We start from the raw sequence: 19677 nt of genomic DNA on the forward strand, positions 1-19677 counted from the left end.
GGGGATCTTTCTGCATGGAGTTTGCATGTTCTCCCCGTGCATGTGTGGGTTCTCACCAGGTATTCCGGCTTCCTCCCACAGTCCAAAGACATGCCTGTTAGGTTAATTGGTCTCTCTAAATTGCCCTTAGGTGCTTGGTTGTTTGTGTGTTGCCCTACGATGGACTGGTGACCTGTTCAGGGTGTACCCCGCCTCTCGCCCATAGACTGCTGGAGATAGGCACCAGCTTCCCCGCAACCCACTATGGAATAAGTGGTAGAAAATGACTGACTGACTGACATTTTACCTGGTTAAATAAAAATTTTATAAAATAATATGATACAGAAATTTCAATATTCATATGCAGTTATTTATTAAGTCAAGTCAAGTTTATTTATATAGCGCTTTTCAGCAACAAGGCACTCAAAGCGCTGTACACGAGGAAATCCATTACAATAATACAGAAAATCAAACACAGAAAACAAATCAAATGACCGTAATAATCCTTGGAGGTTTACTGGTAAGAGCTGGTTCTAATCCAATCTTTCCAATAGAGGTAATTAGCTAATTAAGTCCTCTGTGGTAAGGAATTCATCCTGTGCTAGAAGAAAAATGATATTAATCCTTGAGGTCGCTGGTATGAGACAGCTGTGGTCCCATTATTCAAATAGTAACAGTCATGGGACTCACTGAAGTCTACGTAGAGAAGCTGGGTCACTGGTAGGTCCAAACTTTTTAAATGCTAATAATGTTTGGCTTTCACTGGTATGAAAGTGTTGTAATACAATCCTTCTAAGAAATCTAAAAATATCTGGTCATTGAGTAAAAACAGCTGTAGTAAAATCTTCAAATACTAATAATAATTGGCTTTTGCTCATAATCCTTCTGAGAAATCTGAACATCTATGAAAAGTAATGAAATCACACATTTAGGTAAAGTAAGATACGTGGGGAAAATAAAATCATATTTCAGACTCTATTCTTAGCAGAATAGAGTCTGTACAAAAAACCTCAGCAGGGGTAAGCAACACATACATAAGTAAAGATTTATCCAGGGTATTGTGGAATCTTGAGGGTGCGAATATATATAAGTCTGAGTGTGTTTGCAAGAATTAGTCTGTCAACGCTGATAGAAGCGCCATTGTCCTTGAGAAGAGAGGTGGAAGTTTTATCAATCGGCCACATAGTCCTATCAGCACACAGCTGGTAGGGGAGTGCCGGGGAAGAACGTCGTGTTTATATAACATCCAGGAGATATTTTGTCGATAGCCAGTTAGCAGAAGTTGATAAGGCAATATTGGGGAGCCACATTTACAAAAACAATAAATGTTGTGGTTCAGGCTCGTGTCCAGCTTGCAATTGTGCTCTCTTAACATTTCAGTCTGAGTGTTGATCGCTCTAAAGATTCCATCCAACATCACAAGCAGCTTTGGAACGCTTTGAACAGCCGCCCACGTTTTGCGAATCACTCCATAAGCCAGGTAACCACCAACTCAAAAAAGCAGAAATCCTGTTATCAAAAGACCAAATATGTACACATTTTCTATGTCCTCGACTGACATCGTAGTCAAGCACACGATGTTCCAATGCTGCCAAGAATCCATTGTGTATCCAGAGAAGAACGTCCCGTCTGGAAAAGTGGGTTCTCCTTTAACCTGTCTTTCCGTCGAGAAAAAAAAAAAATTTGATCAATTACTTTGGGGAGTCCAGCTGACCAAATCCATAATTTACAAGTTTGGAGGATATGCAAAGCGAGGCTCTGAGAAAAATACAGACAAAAGCAGAAGCAGGGATCAGCAGGGAGGGAGGGAGAGAGAACGCGTGTGTCTTCCACCGAGAGCAAGAGTAATCTCTAAGGGGGATATCTCTATTAGGGGAGTTGATGTAGGGTAAACAGAATCTGAATTTCTGGACATTTTAGCATTAAACAAATATATATATATATATATATATATATATATATATTTTTTTTTTTTTTTTCCCAGATTGTGTTTAGCTAACAATTTTCTAATTTGCACTATCAATTGTAGAAGCGTAACATTTGTTTTATTAATTTTGTTTCGGCCCCTTTAGGTTGGAACTAACTTCCAGATTAAGCTAGTTCTGCTGAATAGGCTATGCTAGCATTTTCACTCTTCGCCACTAGTGACTATGTCTGCTCCCTTACGAACAAATATTAAGTTATAGCACTTTGCTGCATCGGTGGCCAGTGCTTTCTTATTTTTTATCCTCTCCCTTTCTGATCCTCCTTTCCACTTTGGCTGTCTCTGTGCTGCTATGACAGACAGCCTCAGAAAAGAAAGGAGGGGCCATCTAGCCACTTCAGTTCGAGTGAGCCGTCTAAGTGAGCTGCGGAAACGACATGGACAGTATTAAAAAAATCCAGCCTGACCCAAACGGAGCCTTTGGTCCTACCCCTCAGCAATAGCAGGCCAGGCCAGAGTCCAGGCCACCAGGAGATGTCCCAGTGCTCCCAATGTCCAGTTCGCCCCTTGGCCTAGGTGACAGGAGTCACATGAACCCTCTTTTAATATATCAGTTTGGAAATTCCAGTATCAATGCCAGAAAACAACAAACTGTGATACAATAATCACAACTATGTAAAAAAGTCAATTGACAGTTTGGCCAGAGTTTGGCTATCCTTATACCACATTAGGTACTATAATACACAGTTCCCACAATGCTGATAGATTTATGTTTAGGGAGAGAACAAATTTCTATGTTTTATAAAATCAACAATTTTCTCAAATTAATTTCAGTCATATTTTATAAAACATTCGGTAAGAAATGAGGGCACTACAATCATTTTGTGACAGATGCATGCTCATGCCGCTTCAGAACAGCATGGTTTTGTTGACATGACTGAATGGATAGCAATAGTACCTGCATGCACACATCACAATCTATAGTGGCTAATTGGTACTGTCTAATCCAGTAATGTACAGGTCCTTCTCAAAATATTAACATATTGTGATAAAGCTCATTATTTTCCATAATGTCATGATGAAAATTTAACATTCATATATTTTAGATTCATTGCACACTAACTGAAATATTTCAGGTCTTTTATTGTCTTAATACGGATGATTTTGGCATACAGCTCATGAAAACCCAAAATTCCTATCTCACAAAATTAGCATATTTCATCCGACCAATCAAAGAAAAGTGTTTTTAATACAAAAAACGTCAACCTTCAAATAATCAAGTACAGTTATGCACTCAATACTTGGTCGGGAATCCTTTGGCAGAAATGACTGCTTCAATGCGGCGTGGCATGGAGGCAATCAGCCTGTGGCACTGCTGAGGTCTTATGGAGGCCCAGGATGCTTCGATAGCGGCTTTAGCTCATCCAGAGTGTTGGGTCTTGAGTCTCTCAACGTTCTCTTCACAATATCCCACAGATTCTCTATGGGGTTCAGGTCAGGAGAGTTGGCAGGCCAATTGAGCACAGTGATACCATGGTCAGTAAACCATTTACCAGTGGTTTTGTCACTGTGAGCAGGTGCCAGGTCGTGCTGAAAAATGAAATCTTCATCTCCATAAAGCTTTTCAGCAGATGGAAGCATGAAGTGCTCCAAAATCTCCTGATAGCTAGCTGCATTGACCCTGCCCTTGATAAAACACAGTGGACCAACACCAGCAGCTGACACGGCACCCCAGACCATCACTGACTGTGGGTACTTGACACTGGACTTCTGGCATTTTGGCATTTCCTTCTCCCCAGTCTTCCTCCAGACTCTGGCACCTTGATTTCCGAATGACATGCAGAATTTGCTTTCATCCGAAAAAAGTACTTTGGACCACTGAGCAACAGTCCAGAGCTGCTTCTCTGTAGCCCAGGTCAGGCGCTTCTGCCGCTGTTTCTGGTTCAAAAGTGGCTTGACCTGGGGAATGCGGCACCTGTAGCCCATTTCCTGCACACGCCTGAGCACGGTGGCTCTGGATGTTTCTACTCCAGACTCAGTCCACTGCTTCCGCAGGTCCCCCAAGGTCTGGAATCGGCCCTTCTCCACAATCTTCCTCAGGGTCCGGTCACCTCTTCTCGTTGTGCAGCGTTTTCCGCCACACTTTTTCCTTCCCACAGACTTCCCACTGAGGTGCCTTGATACAGCACTCTGGGAACAGCCTATTCGTTCAGAAATTTCTTTCTGTATCTTACCCTCTTGCTTGAGGGTGTCAATAGTGGCCTTCTGGACAGCAGTCAGGTCGGCAGTCTTACCCATGATTGGGCTTTTGAGTGATGAACCAGGCTGGGAGTTTTAAAGGCCTCAGGAATCTTTTGCAGGTGTTTAGAGTTAACTCGTTGATTCAGATGATTAGGTTCATAGCTCGTTTAGAGACCCTTTTAATGATATGCTAATTTTGTGAGACAGGAATTTTGGGTTTTCATGAGCTGTATGCCAAAATCATCCGTATTAAGACAATAAAAGACCTGAAATATTTCAGTTAGTGTGCAATGAATCTAAAATATATGAATGTTAAATTTTCATCATGACATTATGGAAAATAATGAGCTTTATCACAATTTGCTAATATTTTGAGAAGGACCTGTATATCAATGGGCCAGCCTTTTCTTCCCAAGTGCATCAGACGGTGTTCACAGGTTCACTGCAATTTCTTCCTTGGACCATGTTTGAGAGTACACCCCAGAAAAGCTCCCGTTTTGAAAACGATCTGTTCCAGTTGCAAATATGGTTGTTGTCACACTCGCTTGTCACACTCATTACATTTGTCAATTTTTCCTGTTCCTAACACATCAACTTTGAGAACACATTGTTCACTTGATGCCCAGTGAACACCAACCCTTCGACTGGTGTCATCATAACCAGAAGTTATTTTCCTAATCTGTTACTAACAGGTATTGATTGATGTATGGCACTACTATTGATGTTTTTTGTGATGTGATAGCAAGCACACTTATCAGGACATGTAACATATTCCCTTCATTCAATAATCAAGGGTGACCAAGGAGCTAAGGGTGCTGATGGAGCACCAGGTAAAGATGGCCCCCGTGGCTTGACTGGACCAATTGGAATTCCTGGACCTGCAGGACCACCTGGAGACAAGGGAGAGAATGGAGCCCCTGGACCTGTTGGACCTGCTGGAGCACGCGGAGCCCCTGTGAGTAAATTCTGTTTGTCTCCTAAAACACTGGACCACTATCTACTAATCCGTGAACCTTAAAAACCTTGATTGATAAGTCTTCCTCTGTAACAGGGTGAGCGTGGTGAAGCCGGACCACCTGGACCTGCTGGATTTGCTGGACCCCCTGTAATTCTTTTTCTGTCACTTTTTATTTACACTTTAAAAATTTACTCTGAACTATTCTAATGAATTTTTTTTATTTGTTAAATCACCACCATTCAACCTCAGGGTGCTGATGGACAGCCAGGTGCTAAGGGAGAGCCTGGAGATAATGGTGCTAAGGGAGATGCTGGTCCTCCAGGCCCTGCCGGACCAACTGGTGCTCCTGGACCTCAGGTTTTGAACACTAATTAATATGTGGTTTGTAGTAGTTATCTACCAAAGACTCCTCAGTTTAGAATGAGGTTTTGCTGTGTTTTTTTAGGGTCCCATTGGAAACAATGGTCCTAAGGGAGCCCGTGGAGCAGCTGGACCTCCTGTAAGTCACTACTTTTGTTTCACTCTGTAAATCTTTTTTTTTTTTTGCCCAACATTAGCTTTAGTTGCATATTTCATATGCACTGACTTAATACAGTCTTTCCCCAAATTCCTGTTAACTAATGGTCCTCCTTCTTCTTAGGGTGCAACAGGTTTCCCTGGTGCCGCTGGCCGAGTTGGACCTCCTGGCCCATCAGTAAGGCTTTGTCAGACTTTATTTTTATTTTTTTTCTCCTGAGAGTGAAAAGTCCAGGTTTTCCTGCATTGGTACAGTTGCCCACTTTTCCTACTGTGTAGGGAAACTCTGGACCTCCCGGACCTCCTGGACCAGCCGGCAAGGAGGGACCTAAAGGAAACCGTGGTGAGACTGGACCTGCTGGTCGCCCTGGTGAGGTTGGTGCTGCTGGACCCCCTGGAACCCCTGGAGAGAAGGGTAGCCCTGGTTCAGATGGTGCTGCTGTAAGTAAGCTTCTCCAGAACAGGCTTTCAAAACCACCAGAAATATCTTCAGATTAAACTAATAAATCAAAATGACTACATAAAATATCCATGTGTTTAGCTGCATAAACAATTTGTTCACTGTTGACTTTCCATTTCTAACTTCCATCTCTCTCTTTCTTCTTGCTTTAACCTGCAGGGAGCTGCTGGTCTTCCTGGACCCCAAGGTATTGCTGGACAGCGTGGTATTGTTGGTCTGCCTGGACAGAGAGGAGAGAGAGGTTTCCCTGGTCTTCCTGGACCTGCTGTGAGTTATTCTTGATCTTCACACTAAAATATCTGCTTCACAGACACACAGACCATTTTGCAGAACTTAAACACACATTTTCAAGCAATTTCAGAAAGTTTCACAAGATTTATCCTAATTTCCACATCTTAAGGTTCCAGTAATGTAACAATCTTCAAAAATACAAGTAAAATTTCATTCTGCCAGTATAAAGCAAAAGGTAATTTGCTTCTACTATTGTTTCTTAAACAGGGAGAAGTTGGAAAGCCCGGACCTGCTGGCCCTGGTGGTGAGCGTGGACCTCCTGGACCAATGGGACCCCATGGTCTTGCTGGTGCCCCTGGAGAGCCTGGACGTGAGGTGTGATGAAGTCCCAAGATCACAGCAATGCTTTAGGCCTTTTGATATTATAATATTATAACACATGCTTGAGTTAAGCGTTCAGCTCATTGTAAGGTGGCTTTGTTTGCATTACAGGGAACCCCTGGTAATGAAGGACCAGCTGGACGTGATGGAGCCCCTGGGCCCAAGGTATGTTTATGATAAATATTAGACAATTAAACTGTCACAATATTCATCAAATTCATATCCAGTTAAATAGGTCCAAATTCAACTCATACCAATCCGGGTTATTTGATAACCCGGATTGAGGTCATCGGGTTACCCGGGTTATTGGGGTTTTTGATAAATCCTGTCTTGAGGGGCAGATGTTTTATTTTGGTTGATAAAAATGACCAGGTAAATTGATTTTATGTTGTGCCTTAGGGAGACCGTGGAGAGAGTGGCGCTGCTGGAGCCCCCGGTGCCCCTGGACCCCCTGGTGCCCCTGGACCTGTCGGACCCGCTGGAAAGACCGGTGACCGTGGAGAGACTGTGAGTGAAAATTGTGCAATGTATACTAGTCATTATTATTCTAATTCTAATTGCTTTTTATTATTTTTTTCATGTTATACATGCATACACATACAGCATTTATCTGCCTCTAGGTTAAATTGAGGTTTCTGTTTTTCAGGGACCCGCTGGCCCCGCTGGCCCTGCTGGCCCTGCTGGACCTCGTGGCCCTGCTGTAAGGACCATTTGCAACAAGATTAACAAATGAATTATATAAAGGCAAAGAAAAAGTAAAATTATAATTCTCCATCCTTACAGGGACCTGCTGGAGCTCGTGGAGACAAGGGAGAGACCGGAGAGGCTGGAGAGAGAGGCATGAAGGGACACAGAGGATTCACTGGTCAACAGGGACCTCCTGGACCTCCTGTATGTTACTTTTCTGTGTAGTTTATATATACTAGACTCATGGTATCCAATAACAGAATCAGTTTCTGAGTCGCATTCTTTTTCTATAAACTCCTAGGGACCCTCAGGAGAGGCTGGACCTGCTGGTGCTGCTGGTCCTGCTGGACCCAGAGTGAGTTGTGACTGTTATGCCTTTAATACACTGCCTGGCCCAAAAAAAGTTGCCATCTGGATTTAACTAAGAAAATATGTATGAGTCCATTGGAGAATTACTGCATGGGCAATTATGGTTCAGCTGGCAAGTTATTTAACCCCAACTGGTTTTTGAACGACACATCCCGTGGTCGTTGAAAAGATGTCAGTCTATTTCAGAAGGGTCAAATCATTGGCATGCATCAAGCAGAGAAAACATCTAAGGAGATTGCAGAAACTACTGAAATTGGGTTAAGAACTGTCCAACGCATTATTAAAAACTGGAAGGATAGTGGGGGCCCATTGTCGTCATGGAAGAAATGTGGCTGGCAAAAAATCCTGAATGATCATGATGGGCAATCACTTAAATGTGTGGGGAAATCAAATTGAACAAAAACAACAGTAGAACTCCAGGCTATGTTTAATAGTGAAAGTAATTTTTTCACACACACAATGCAAAGGAACCTCAAGGGATTAGGACAGAACAGCTGTGTAGCCTTAAGGACACCACTAATCAGTGAGGCTAACTGGGAAAAAAAAGTCTTCAATTTGCTAGGGAGCATAAAGATTGGATTCTGGAGCAATGGAAGAAGGTCATATGGTCTGATGAGTCCAGATTTACCGTGTTCCAGAGTGATGGGCGCATCAGGGTAAGAAGAGAGGCAGGTGAAGTGATCCACCCATCATGCCTAGTGCCTACTGTACCAGCCAGTGGGGCAGTGCTATGATCTGGGGTCAAGTCTGGATTCAGCAACAGTTATGTGTTCAAAGAATGAGGTCAGCTGACTACCTGAATATACTGAATGACCAGGTTATTCCATCAATGGATCTTTTCTTCCCTGATGGCATGGGCATATTCCAGGATGACAATGCCAGGATTCATCAGGCTCGAATTGTGAAAGAGTGGTTCAGGGAGCATGAGACATCATTCTCCCATATTGATTGGCCACCACAGAGTCCAGACCTTAACCCCATTGAGAATCTTTCGGATGTGCTGGAGAAGGCTTTGCGCAGCTATCATCAATGCAAGATCTTGTTGACACATTCATGCAACACTGGGTGGAAATAAATCTGGTGAAATTGCAGAAGCTTATCGAAACAAAGCCACAGCGAATACGTGCCATAATCAAAGCTAAAAGCGGTCCAACGAAATATTAGTGTGTGACCTTGTTTTTTTGGTGGCGAGGTTTTTTTTTGGCCAGGCAGTGTATATTTGCTTTATTTTTTTGTAGAATTAGATTTTCCTAATTTTCCTTGCTTTTTGTAGGGCCCTGCCGGATCTGCTGGTGCTTCTGGTAAGGATGGTATGTCTGGTCTTCCTGGACCTACTGGACCACCTGGACCCCGTGGACGTTCTGGAGAGATGGGACCTGCTGTAAGTATCATTGAATTTGTCTTATTACTCTTTTTTTTATTTCTCAAAAGTAGGACTTGGCAGTTACGAACTAACTAACCAAATCTTTCTTTATTTCTGTTAGGGTCCTCCTGGACCCCCTGGACCCCCAGGACCTCCTGGTGCCCCTGGTGGTGGATTCGACATTGGTTTCATTACCCAGGAGAAGGCCCCTGATCCCTTCCGCATGTTCCGTGCTGATGACGCTAATGTTCTCCGTGACCGTGACCTGGAGGTGGACAGCACCCTAAAGAGCCTTAGTCAACAGATCGAACATATCCGCAGCCCTGATGGAACCAGAAAGAACCCTGCCAGAACCTGCAGAGACCTCAAGATGTGCCACCCAGACTGGAAGAGTGGTGTGTGTCTATAGCTGGATAAGGGTGGAATACTAGTGTTTCTTTTGAGCATAACATACATATGCAGACTCTAGTTCTTTTGTAAAACAAGATGGTCTAGAAGACAAAGTTCTCTGAAATTAGTTTTTCTGCCATTCAGGTGAGTACTGGATTGACCCGGACCAGGGCTGCACTCAGGATGCCATCAAGGTCTATTGCAACATGGACACCGGAGAAACCTGCTTGTCACCAACTCAGCCTGAGGTTGTCAAGAAGAATTGGTACATAAGCAAAAACATCAAGGAGAAAAAACACATCTGGTTCGGAGAGGCTATGAATGACGGCTTCCAGGTAAAACCCTAGGCTGCAAATGTCTCTAAACTCACAATCTTTTTTCGTCTGTTTGTTTCATCTATTTTGTTTCTACTTTACATCCACAATCCCCTAAATTGTAGTCCAAAACCTCATCTGGGGTTTCTTCTTTCCTTCGTAACACTAACTCTTCTATGTTTTTGAATCCCTTCTTAGGACCTCTTCCCTAATTTTCATCACTGCACATTCTCAGTTACACTTTTCTTACCAGTTCTTTTTCATTCTTACATCACTCCATCTTTCCTTTTGCAAATCCAGTTGGTAAGTCAGTTAGCCGGCAGACGTCAGTAAGCCTTTTTCCTTTTTCCTGCCCAGTTCGAGTATGGCAGTGAAGGTTCTCTGCCAGATGATGTCAATATTCAGCTGACCTTCCTGCGTCTAATGTCCACTGAGGCATCCCAGAACATCACCTATTACTGCAAGAACAGCATCGGCTACATGGACGCTGCTGCTGGCAACCTGAAGAAATCCCTCCTTCTCCAGGGCTCCAACGAGATTGAAATCAGAGCCGAGGGCAACAGCCGTTTCACCTACAGTGTCCTGGAAGATGGTTGCACGGTGAGAAACCCTGTCCTTTTCAATGCTAGCTATTGAATAAGAACAGCAGAAAGAATATCTAGGTGTATTTTTAAGCTATTTTAATATTTTAAAATTAATCACCATCTCTGCATCTTTTCTTACAGTCACACACCGGAACATGGGGCAAGACAGTCATTGACTACAAGACGACGAAAACATCTCGCCTCCCCATCATTGATATTGCTCCTATGGACGTTGGTGCTCCAGACCAAGAGTTTGGCCTTGAAGTTGGACCTGTCTGTTTCTTGTAAAAAGAGAAATCTGGACTTTAAAGTGTTGTTGTGTGTGTGTGTGCGTGTGTGTGTTTTATTTTTTTTCTAGCAGTCATCTCTCCCCAAAAAAGAAACCAAAAGATTCTTCCAATGTCATTTGCCTGAAAAATCTCCACTCGGCCGTTGTTTCCAAAGGTCCAGTTTGCCTAAAACCCGCACTTGAACAAAAACAAGACAGTGGCGGTGTTATGGCATCTGCATCACTGTGTTTGGGACCACTATTTTCTTTTTTTTTTTACTTTTTCTCCTTTTTTTATGCCATCACCAACACCAAGGATCCTGTAGAGAAGAGATTTTTTTTGGCAACAAGAAAATAATATATGCCTCTGTAAAGTGTAAAAAAACAACAACCTCCCCTCTTATTTCAAAACAAAACCAGGCCACGCCGGGCCTCTCCAGATTTCACAGAAATGCTCAAGTGACTTTTGTATTTTATACACCTCTCTGCTCTGAGGAATGAAAGGACAGTTGCAACAGGCAGAATCTAATTGCTTTGTACCATGTTTCAGGTGTTGATGAATAAACGGTGAAACTGACAGCCATCTTTGTCTTTGTTGTTCTGGCCTTCTCTGTTCCACCTGCAGACTCCCGCCCACCCCCAACCCTGTTGTGATTTGTTTTTGTGGTGGATTTCTGTTTCTGGTTTCTGTTATTATCTTAATTTCTTTTTAAAGCATTGCATTATAAACACCAGCAGAGAAAGATGGGTTTAAACCTCTTTTATGACAGGACAAAATATCACGGCTACCTCAGAAATAAAACAAATTCCAACATTTTAAAGGGCCCAGAGTATTTAAAATGAAGCCTGTGATCATTGTGGCAATCTGTGGGGCAGTTGAGGTTGACTGACACTTTTAACAGAATCAGAACTTAGAAACTTAAGGTGCTATTTTTTCTTTTGAGGTCTGTTAGCTGTCCAGTATCACTCCACTGTTATGTAGTGTTACCGTTGTCCTAGCATGACAGCTCCCTCTCGGTGCTAAAACTGAAACCAGAGCTATAATTATTGGTGTCCAGAATGAGACGGACCTCTTCTGCCTGCTCATGGTGGCATTAAAACTTAATTTTTTTCTTTTTACTCCAACGTTTCATAAATTCATTCATTCATTAATGCATTTGTTGTACTCTGTTTCTTCTTCTCTTGTGGAACAGGTGACCTTCCTCAACAACAAATTAGAATCATAGATTTTAAACAGTCCCCAGAAATAAAGGCAAAAGAAAAAAGTTTGTTTGAAAGACACATCTATGGGGATTGATCAGATCTGTACCTATTTTGTATATGTATAATAAATTGAGATGTTTTTAATTATTTTGAATGCTAAAATAAAGCATGTTAAGTGGTCTAACATTGAATCCTGTCTAATTCCTTGACTGACTCACTGACTGCCACCATTATGCCAATTGAAGTGAACTTCTTTACAGTGCTGTGCCCATACAGGTTTCTTTTGTTTTTGCTGTTTTGTCACAATGTTTTCAGATCAACCTAATTTTAATATAAGAAAAACAAAACCTAAATAATTGCACACAGCAGTTTTTGAATTATTATCTCATTCATTAAAGGAAGAAAGATTCCCAAACCAACCTGACAGTTCTTTAAGTAAAAAAGTAATTGTCCTTCTTTTTATATCATTTGTTAAAATCTGATTTACCACGTCTTTAATCGTTAAGCCCTAAGGGTTTAAGAGCTCCACAGTTATGAAGGCTAAATATAAACTTTTGGTACATACAGTACAGACCAAAAATTTGGACACACCTTCTAATTCAAAGAGTTTTCTTTATTATCATGACTATGAATATTGTAGCTTCACACTGAAGGCATCAAAACTATGAATTAACACATGTGGAATTATATACTGAACAAAAAAGTGTGAAACAACTGAAAATATGTCTTATTTTCTAGGTTCTTCAAAGTAGCCATCTTTTGCTTTGATTACTGCTCCGCACACTCTTGGCATTCTGTTGATGAGCTTCAAGAGGTAGTCACCTGAAATGGTTTTCACTTCACAGGTGTGCCCTGTCAGGTTTAATAAGTGGGATTTCAAGCCTTATAAATGGGGTTGGGACCATCAGTTGTGTTTTGCAGGAGGTGGATACAGTACACAGCTGATAGTCCAACTGAATAGACTGTTAGAATTTGTATTATGGCAAGAAAAAAGAGCTAAGTAAAGAAAACTGAGTGGCCATCATTACTTTAAGAAATGAAGGTCAGTCAGTCCGAACAATTGGGAAAACTTTGAAAGTGTCCCCAAGTGAAGTCGCAAAAACCATCAAGTGCTACAAAGAAACTGGCTCACATGAGGACCGCCCCAGGAAAGGAAGACCAAGAGTCACCTCTGCTGCGGACGATAAGTTCATCCGAGTCACCACCCTCAGAAATCGCAGGTTAACAGCAGCTCAGATTAGAGAACAGGTCAATGCCACACAGAGTTCTAGCAGCAGACACATCTCTAGAACAACTGTTGAGAGGAGACTGTGTGAATCAGGCCTTCATGGTAAAATAGCTGCTAGGAAACCACAGAAGAGACTTGTTTGGGTTAAAGAACACAAGGAATGGACATTAGACCAGTGGAAATCTGTGCTTTGGTCTGATGAGTCCAAGTTTGAGATCTTTGGTTCCAACCACCGTGTCTTTGTGCGGCGCAGAAGAGGTGAACGGATGGACTCTACATGCCTGGTTCCCACTGTGAAGCATGGAGGAGGAGGTGTGATGGTGTGGGGGTGCTTTGCTGGTGACACTGTTGGGAATTTATTCAAAATTGAAGGCATACTGAACCAGCATGGCTACCACAGCATCTTGCAGCGGCATGCTATTCCATCCGGTTTGCGTTTAGTTGGACCATCATTTATTTTTCAACAGGACAATGACTCCAAACACACCTCCAGGCTGTGTAAGGGCTATTTGACCAAGAAGGAGAGTGATGGGGTGCTGCGCCAGATGACCTGGCCTCCACAGATGGTTTGGGGTGAGCTGGACCGCAGAGTGAAGGCAAAAGGGCCAACAAGTGCTAAGCATCTCTGGGAACTCCTTCAAGACTGTTGGAAAACCATTTCAGGTGACTACCTCTTGAAGCTCATCAACAGAATACCAAGAGTGTGTGGAGCAGTAATCAAAGCAAAAGGTGGCTACTTTGAAGAACCTAGAATATAAGACATATTTTCAGTTGTTTCACACTTTTTTGTTCAGTATATAATTCCACATGTGTTAATTCATAGTTTTGATGCCTTCAGTGTGAAGCTACAATATTCATAGTCATGAAAATAAAGAAAACTCTTTCAATGAGAAGGTGTGTCCAAACTTTTGGTCTGTACTGTAAATGTATAAAGGTAAGACATAAAAGGATATTTTTCCAGTGGAACCATTATTGTAACTGTTATGATGTCTGATTAGGTTGTGGTTAAACAAAGGAAAAATCAAATCCTTCGAGCCCCGCCGAAATGCTTTAGTAAATTAAAATTGCAAAACACCATGAAAAGCCTTTTGAAATCTTAGGACAAGCCTCACATTGTACTGATCAACATCTGGACTATAACTGCTGCAAATTTGGACTCAATAAGTTAAAGCATATTTGTTCCTCAAAAGTTTTAGAGGGCAATGTGTGAGGCATTTAGCCAAATGTGTTTTCACTTCATAAAGGGGAATCTGGTCAAATAAAAGTTCTAATTTCCATACTAGGACTCTTTCTGCATATGACATAGCATTTGGTCATGATATTTACCCTGTGTATCTTCAAAACGTACCATTTTGCACAGCATAAAATCAATGTAATGAAAATAAATCAAACCTTTGTCACCAAGTGAAGGAATTCTATTGAAAAACCTTTGAGTTTAGTTTAACTGAGTAATCCACACCTGAAATAAAATTTCTTTATAGTAGATCATTATCAGACAATGCTATAACAACCGTTAAAGAATCTTTTCCATTTTTATTTTCTCCATTATCACAGAAAAAACAGATGAGGGCAATAATTTGGTTTCTTGCCCTTCAACAATTGATTCTCTTGTTCATAGTGTTTCTTCATCATTGCGTGATGCATTAGACAATGCAACCCCATTGAAAAAGAAGAAAATCATTCATAGGAGGCAGGCTCCTTGATTTAATTCAGAGCTGCATAGTTTAAAGCACAATGTTAGAAAATTGGAGAGAAAATGGCGCTCTGCACACCTAAAGGATTCCTACACTTCAGCAAGCTAGAACAGCTTATTTCACATCATTAATAGAAGAGAACAAGAATAATCCTAGGTTTCTCTTTAGTACAGTTGCTAAACTTACGCCGAGTCATAGCTCTGTTGAGCCATCCATTCCCTTAGCTCTCAGCAGTCATGACTTTATGGGATTCTTTTCAAATAAAATTGATCAAACAAAATCATTGAGATACTCCCAAACATGATTACTTCATCCTCAGTAAGTGAGACAGCATTGGAGGTAACTGTAGAGTTTGAGTTGTGTTTGGACTGCTTTGATCCAGTGGGGCTTCCTGAGGTAGCTGTAATTAAACCTTTACTTAAGAAACCTTTGCTTGATCAAGGTGGTTTACTAAAATTACAGACCTACAGGTCCTTCTCAAAATATTAGCATATTGTGATAAAGTTCATTATTTTCCATAATGTCATGATGAAAATTTAACATTCATATATTTTAGATTCATTGCACACTAACTGAAATATTTCAGGTATTTTATTGTCTTAATACAGATGATTTTAGCATACAGCTCATGAAAACCCAAAATTCCTATCTCACAAAATTAGCATATCATTAAAAGGGTCTCTAAACGAGCAATGAACCGAATCATCTGAATCAACGAGTTAACTCTAAATACCTGCAAAAGATTCCTGAGGCCTTTAAAACTCCCAGCCTGGTTCATCACTCAAAACCCCAATCATGGGTAAGACTGCCGACCTGACTGCTGTCCAGAAGGCCACTATTGACACCCTCAAGCAAGAGGGTAAGACACAGAAATAAATTTCTGAACGAATAGGCTGTTCCCAGAGTGCTGTATCAAGGCACCTCAATGGGAAGTCTGTGGGAAGGAAAAAGTGTGGCAGAAAACGCTGCACAACGAGAAGAGGTGACCGGACCCTGAGGAAGATTGTGGAGAAGGGCCGATTCCAGACCTTGGGGGACCTGCGGAAGCAGTGGACTGAGTCTGGAGTAGAAACATCCAGAGCCACCGTGCACAGGCGTGTGCAGGAAATGGGCTACAGGTGCCGCATTCCCCAGGTCAAGCCACTTTTGAACCAGAAACAGCGGCAGAAGCGCCTGACCTGGGCTACAGAGAAGCAGCACTGGACTGTTGCTCAGTGGTCCAAAGTACTTTTTTCGGATGAAAGCAAATTCTGCATGTCATTCGGAAATCAAGGTGCCAGAGTCTGGAGGAAGACTGGGGAGAAGGAAATGCCAAAATGCCAGAAGTCCAGTGTCAAGTACCCACAGTCAATGATGGTCTGGGGTGCCGTGTCAGCTGCTGGTGTTGGTCCACTGTGTTTTATCAAGGGCCGGGTCAATGCAGCTAGCTATCAGGAGATTTTGGAGCACTTCATGCTTCCATCTGCTGAAAAGCTTTATGGAGATGAAGATTTTATTTTTCAGCACGACCTGGCACCTGCTCACAGTGCCAAAACCACTGGTAAATGGTTTACTGACCATGGTATCACTGTGCTCAATTGGCCTGCCAACTCTCCTGACCTGAACCCCATAGAGAATCTGTGGGATATTGTGAAGAGAACGTTGAGAGACTCAAGACCCAACACTCTGGATGAGCTAAAGGCCGCTATCGAAGCATCCTGGGCCTCCATAAGACCTCAGCAGTGCCACAGGCTGATTGCCTCCATGCCACGCCGCATTGAAGCAGTCATTTCTGCCAAAGGATTCCCGACCAAGTATTGAGTGCATAACTGTACATGATTATTTGACGGTTGATGTTTTTTGTATTAAAAACACTTTTCTTTGATTGGTCGGATGAAATATGCTAATTTTGTGAGATAGGAATTTTGGGTTTTCATGAGCTGTATGCCAAAATCATCCATATTAAGACAATAAAAGACCTGAAATATTTCAGTTAGTGTGCAATGAATCTAAAATATATGAATGTTAAATTTTCATCATTACATTATAGAAAATAATGAACTTTATCACAATATGCTAATATTTTGAGAAGGACCTGTATAACCAATCCTCCATTCTTATCTAAAATTCTTGAGAAAATAGTTGCTAATCAAATGTGTGAACATTTATACAGCAATGACCTGTTTGAAGAGTTTCAGTCAGGTTTCAGAGCTCATCATAGCACTGAAATAGCTCTGCTGAAAGTCACTAATGATATTCTTATGACCTCAGATAATGGACTTGTGTCTGTACTGGTTCTGTTAGATCTCAGTGCTGCATTTCATACAGTCAATCACAATATTCTCTTAAAAAGTTATGATTTGGGGTTTTTTGGTTTCAGGTTTTTTCCTGCACCATGTTAATCAGTTTTGTTTTCCACCTGTACCATGCTCCATTTATACACACCTGTTCAGTTAGTCGTCGCGGAAACATTTCTCATGCTCATGTCTTGTTCTCTAACCAAGTCTTGTCTTTTTGATCATGCCATGCCTGTCTTGCCTGCCCGTTTTGTTCCTGCCTCCTGTAGTGAGTGAGTTTTTTGTTATTAAATCTTTTGTACTTACCGTCATGCTGCCTTCTGGTCTGCATTCTGGGGTCCTATATCTTACAAACCATAACAGAATGTTTCCGCCAACCACGGACCCCGCGGACACGCTGAAGGCAGAAGCCTTGGATCGCTGGGTTGAACGGCAGAAGGAGGAGGCAATGAGGAATCTGCCGACCGACCTGGAGGTTCTACCCTCTCCACTGCTGCTGGAGCAGATGGAGCGTGAGGTGGTTCAGCGTCGTTCTCCACCTGCTCCCCTGGCTGCGCACTCTGGTCCAGCAGTGAAGTCTTCGGCTTCCTCCCGCCGCGAGAGACGTCGGCGCAGAGCGCCTTCCTGTGGTTCGGCAGCTCCGCCCATGCCGTCTTTGCTCGCTCCAGCTCGGTGTTCTGAGGCAATACCTGACAAGCTGGAGCAGCGGTTAAGATTTTTTGCTCGCCATATAAAGAGCTTAAGAAAGACCAGCCTCATGTATTCCTCTCCGGAGTTGATGGAGAGAATTAGGCAGGTGGAGAGGGGCTATGAGACTGCAGTAAGGCTGGTTTACTGCCGCCCACCTTTGCACACGTCAAGTCTCCAGAGTGCTGCTGCTGCAGAGCAGCCCACGCCAGGACCACAGCCTGACTCCAGGCCAGACACACCACAGCCTGGGATGACGCCTGACCCTAAGTCAGCCTCAACCCCCTCCACATGGCGCAGAGGACGTCGTAAGAGGGACGCCCCGGCTCAAGTCATCGGGGGCCCCGGCAACGCCTCTGCTCACGCCACTGAGGGTCTAGCTGATGCCTCAGCCTCTGCTCACGCCACTGAGGGTCTAGCTGACGCCTCAGCCTCTGCTCACGCCACTGAGGGTCTAGGCGTCGCCTCAGCTCCTGCTCACGCCACTGAGGGTTCGCCAGGCTCTGCTTCAGCCTCTGAGGGTTCGCCAGGCTCCACGCCTCCGGAGTTCCACAGAGTTTCTAGGAGGTCCTCTACTCTGCTCAGTCGGCCTCCTGATCTACCAGCAGTTTCCCGTCGCAGGCCGCCACGGTCTCTACGCTTCTGTCGGCCTCCACGTCTTTGGTGCAGGTCCGGTCGCCCGCCTGAACTCTGTGCCTGCTCAAAATCTGTGCCTGCTCGGGACGACCTCCTGGTCGCCCGCCTGAACTCTGTGCCTGCTGGGGACGACCTCCTGCTCGCCCGCCTGAACTCTGTTTTTGGCACTCCTGCCGAGGCCCCCACCGCCCACCCTGTTTGGGTTGATTTTGGACTCTTGTGGGCGTCTGGTATCCGCCCTTAAGGAGGGGGTTCTGTTATGATTTGGGGTTTTTTGGTTTCTGGTTTTTTCCTTATATGTTTTTCACTGCTCAAGTTTTGAATCATGCTTTTGTTTATTATTTTTCTGGTCATGTTTTAGTCTTGTTCATGTTTTGTCAAGTTTTGTTTGTATATTAGAGTTTCTGTTTTTGCCGCAGCCACATTTTGTTCTTTATGTCAATTAAGTTTATTCGGTTCACCTGCACCATGTTAATCAGTTTTGTTTTCCACCTGTACCATGCTCCATTTATACACACCTGTTCAGTTAGTCGTCGCGGAAACATTTCTCATGCTCATGTCTTGTTCTCTAACCAAGTCTTGTCTTTTTGATCATGCCATGCCTGTCTTGCCTGCCCGTTTTGTTCCTGCCTCCTGTAGTGAGTGAGTTTTTTGTTATTAAATCTTTTGTACTTACCGTCATGCTGCCTTCTGGTCTGCATTCTGGGGTCCTATATCTCACAAACCATAACATAAAAAGGCTGGAATATGCTGTAGGGATCAGGGGAACAGCACTAGGCTGGTTTAAATCTTATTTGTCTGACAGATTCCAGTTTGTTCATGTAAATGATAAATAATCTTTAAACTACAGGGTTAATTGTGGAGTACCACAGAGTTCAGTACTTGGGCCAATTCTCTTTACTATATATATGCTTTTTTAGGTAAAACTATCAGGCAATATTTTCACTGTTATGCTGATAAAAACAGAAGTTGTCATCTTTTCACCAGAGTCTTTGAAAAAGAAACTGCTTAGTCAATCAACTAATACGGATGGCATTAAATTGACCTCTGATAATAAAGTAAAAAACCAGGACATGTAATTTAAATCCCATAATAAACAGGTTTCTAGGATTTCCTTCTTTCACTTCCAGAACATTGCCAAAATTAGAAATATCCTGTCCAGGAGTGACGCTGAAAAACTAGTTCATGCATTTGTTACATCAAGGCTGGACTATTGTAATTCTTTACTATCAGGATGTCCACAAAATGCAGTTAAAAGCCTTCAGCTGATTCAAAATGCTGCAGCAAG

At 42.7% G+C, this 19677-nt stretch overlaps 1 protein-coding gene across 2 annotated transcripts in view; it reads left to right on the forward strand.

Moving 5' to 3' along the window:
• The window catches only part of LOC124862227 (collagen alpha-1(I) chain-like), a 28449-nt gene extending 16397 nt beyond the window's left edge, over positions 1–12052 (forward strand). Inside the window, exons 32-49 of one of the 2 annotated variants that reach the window (XM_047356041.1) lie at positions 4938–5099; positions 5196–5249; positions 5352–5459; positions 5548–5601; positions 5743–5796; positions 5898–6059; positions 6238–6345; positions 6577–6684; positions 6802–6855; positions 7090–7197; positions 7337–7390; positions 7474–7581; positions 7679–7732; positions 9020–9127; positions 9231–9504; positions 9644–9834; positions 10171–10413; positions 10539–12052. In XM_047356041.1, the coding sequence (XP_047211997.1) occupies positions 4938–5099; positions 5196–5249; positions 5352–5459; positions 5548–5601; positions 5743–5796; positions 5898–6059; positions 6238–6345; positions 6577–6684; positions 6802–6855; positions 7090–7197; positions 7337–7390; positions 7474–7581; positions 7679–7732; positions 9020–9127; positions 9231–9504; positions 9644–9834; positions 10171–10413; positions 10539–10685 (2151 nt within the window). In that variant the 3' untranslated portion in view covers positions 10686–12052. The remainder of the gene's footprint in view (positions 1–4937; positions 5100–5195; positions 5250–5351; positions 5460–5547; positions 5602–5742; positions 5797–5897; positions 6060–6237; positions 6346–6576; positions 6685–6801; positions 6856–7089; positions 7198–7336; positions 7391–7473; positions 7582–7678; positions 7733–9019; positions 9128–9230; positions 9505–9643; positions 9835–10170; positions 10414–10538) is intronic. The other variant, XM_047356042.1, reaches the window with a different exon arrangement.
• Positions 12053–19677: the final 7625 nt, after the last annotated feature.

Source organism: Girardinichthys multiradiatus, chromosome X (genome assembly GCF_021462225.1).
Source record: "Girardinichthys multiradiatus isolate DD_20200921_A chromosome X, DD_fGirMul_XY1, whole genome shotgun sequence".
In the NCBI taxonomy this organism is placed as follows: Eukaryota; Metazoa; Chordata; class Actinopteri; order Cyprinodontiformes; family Goodeidae; genus Girardinichthys; species Girardinichthys multiradiatus.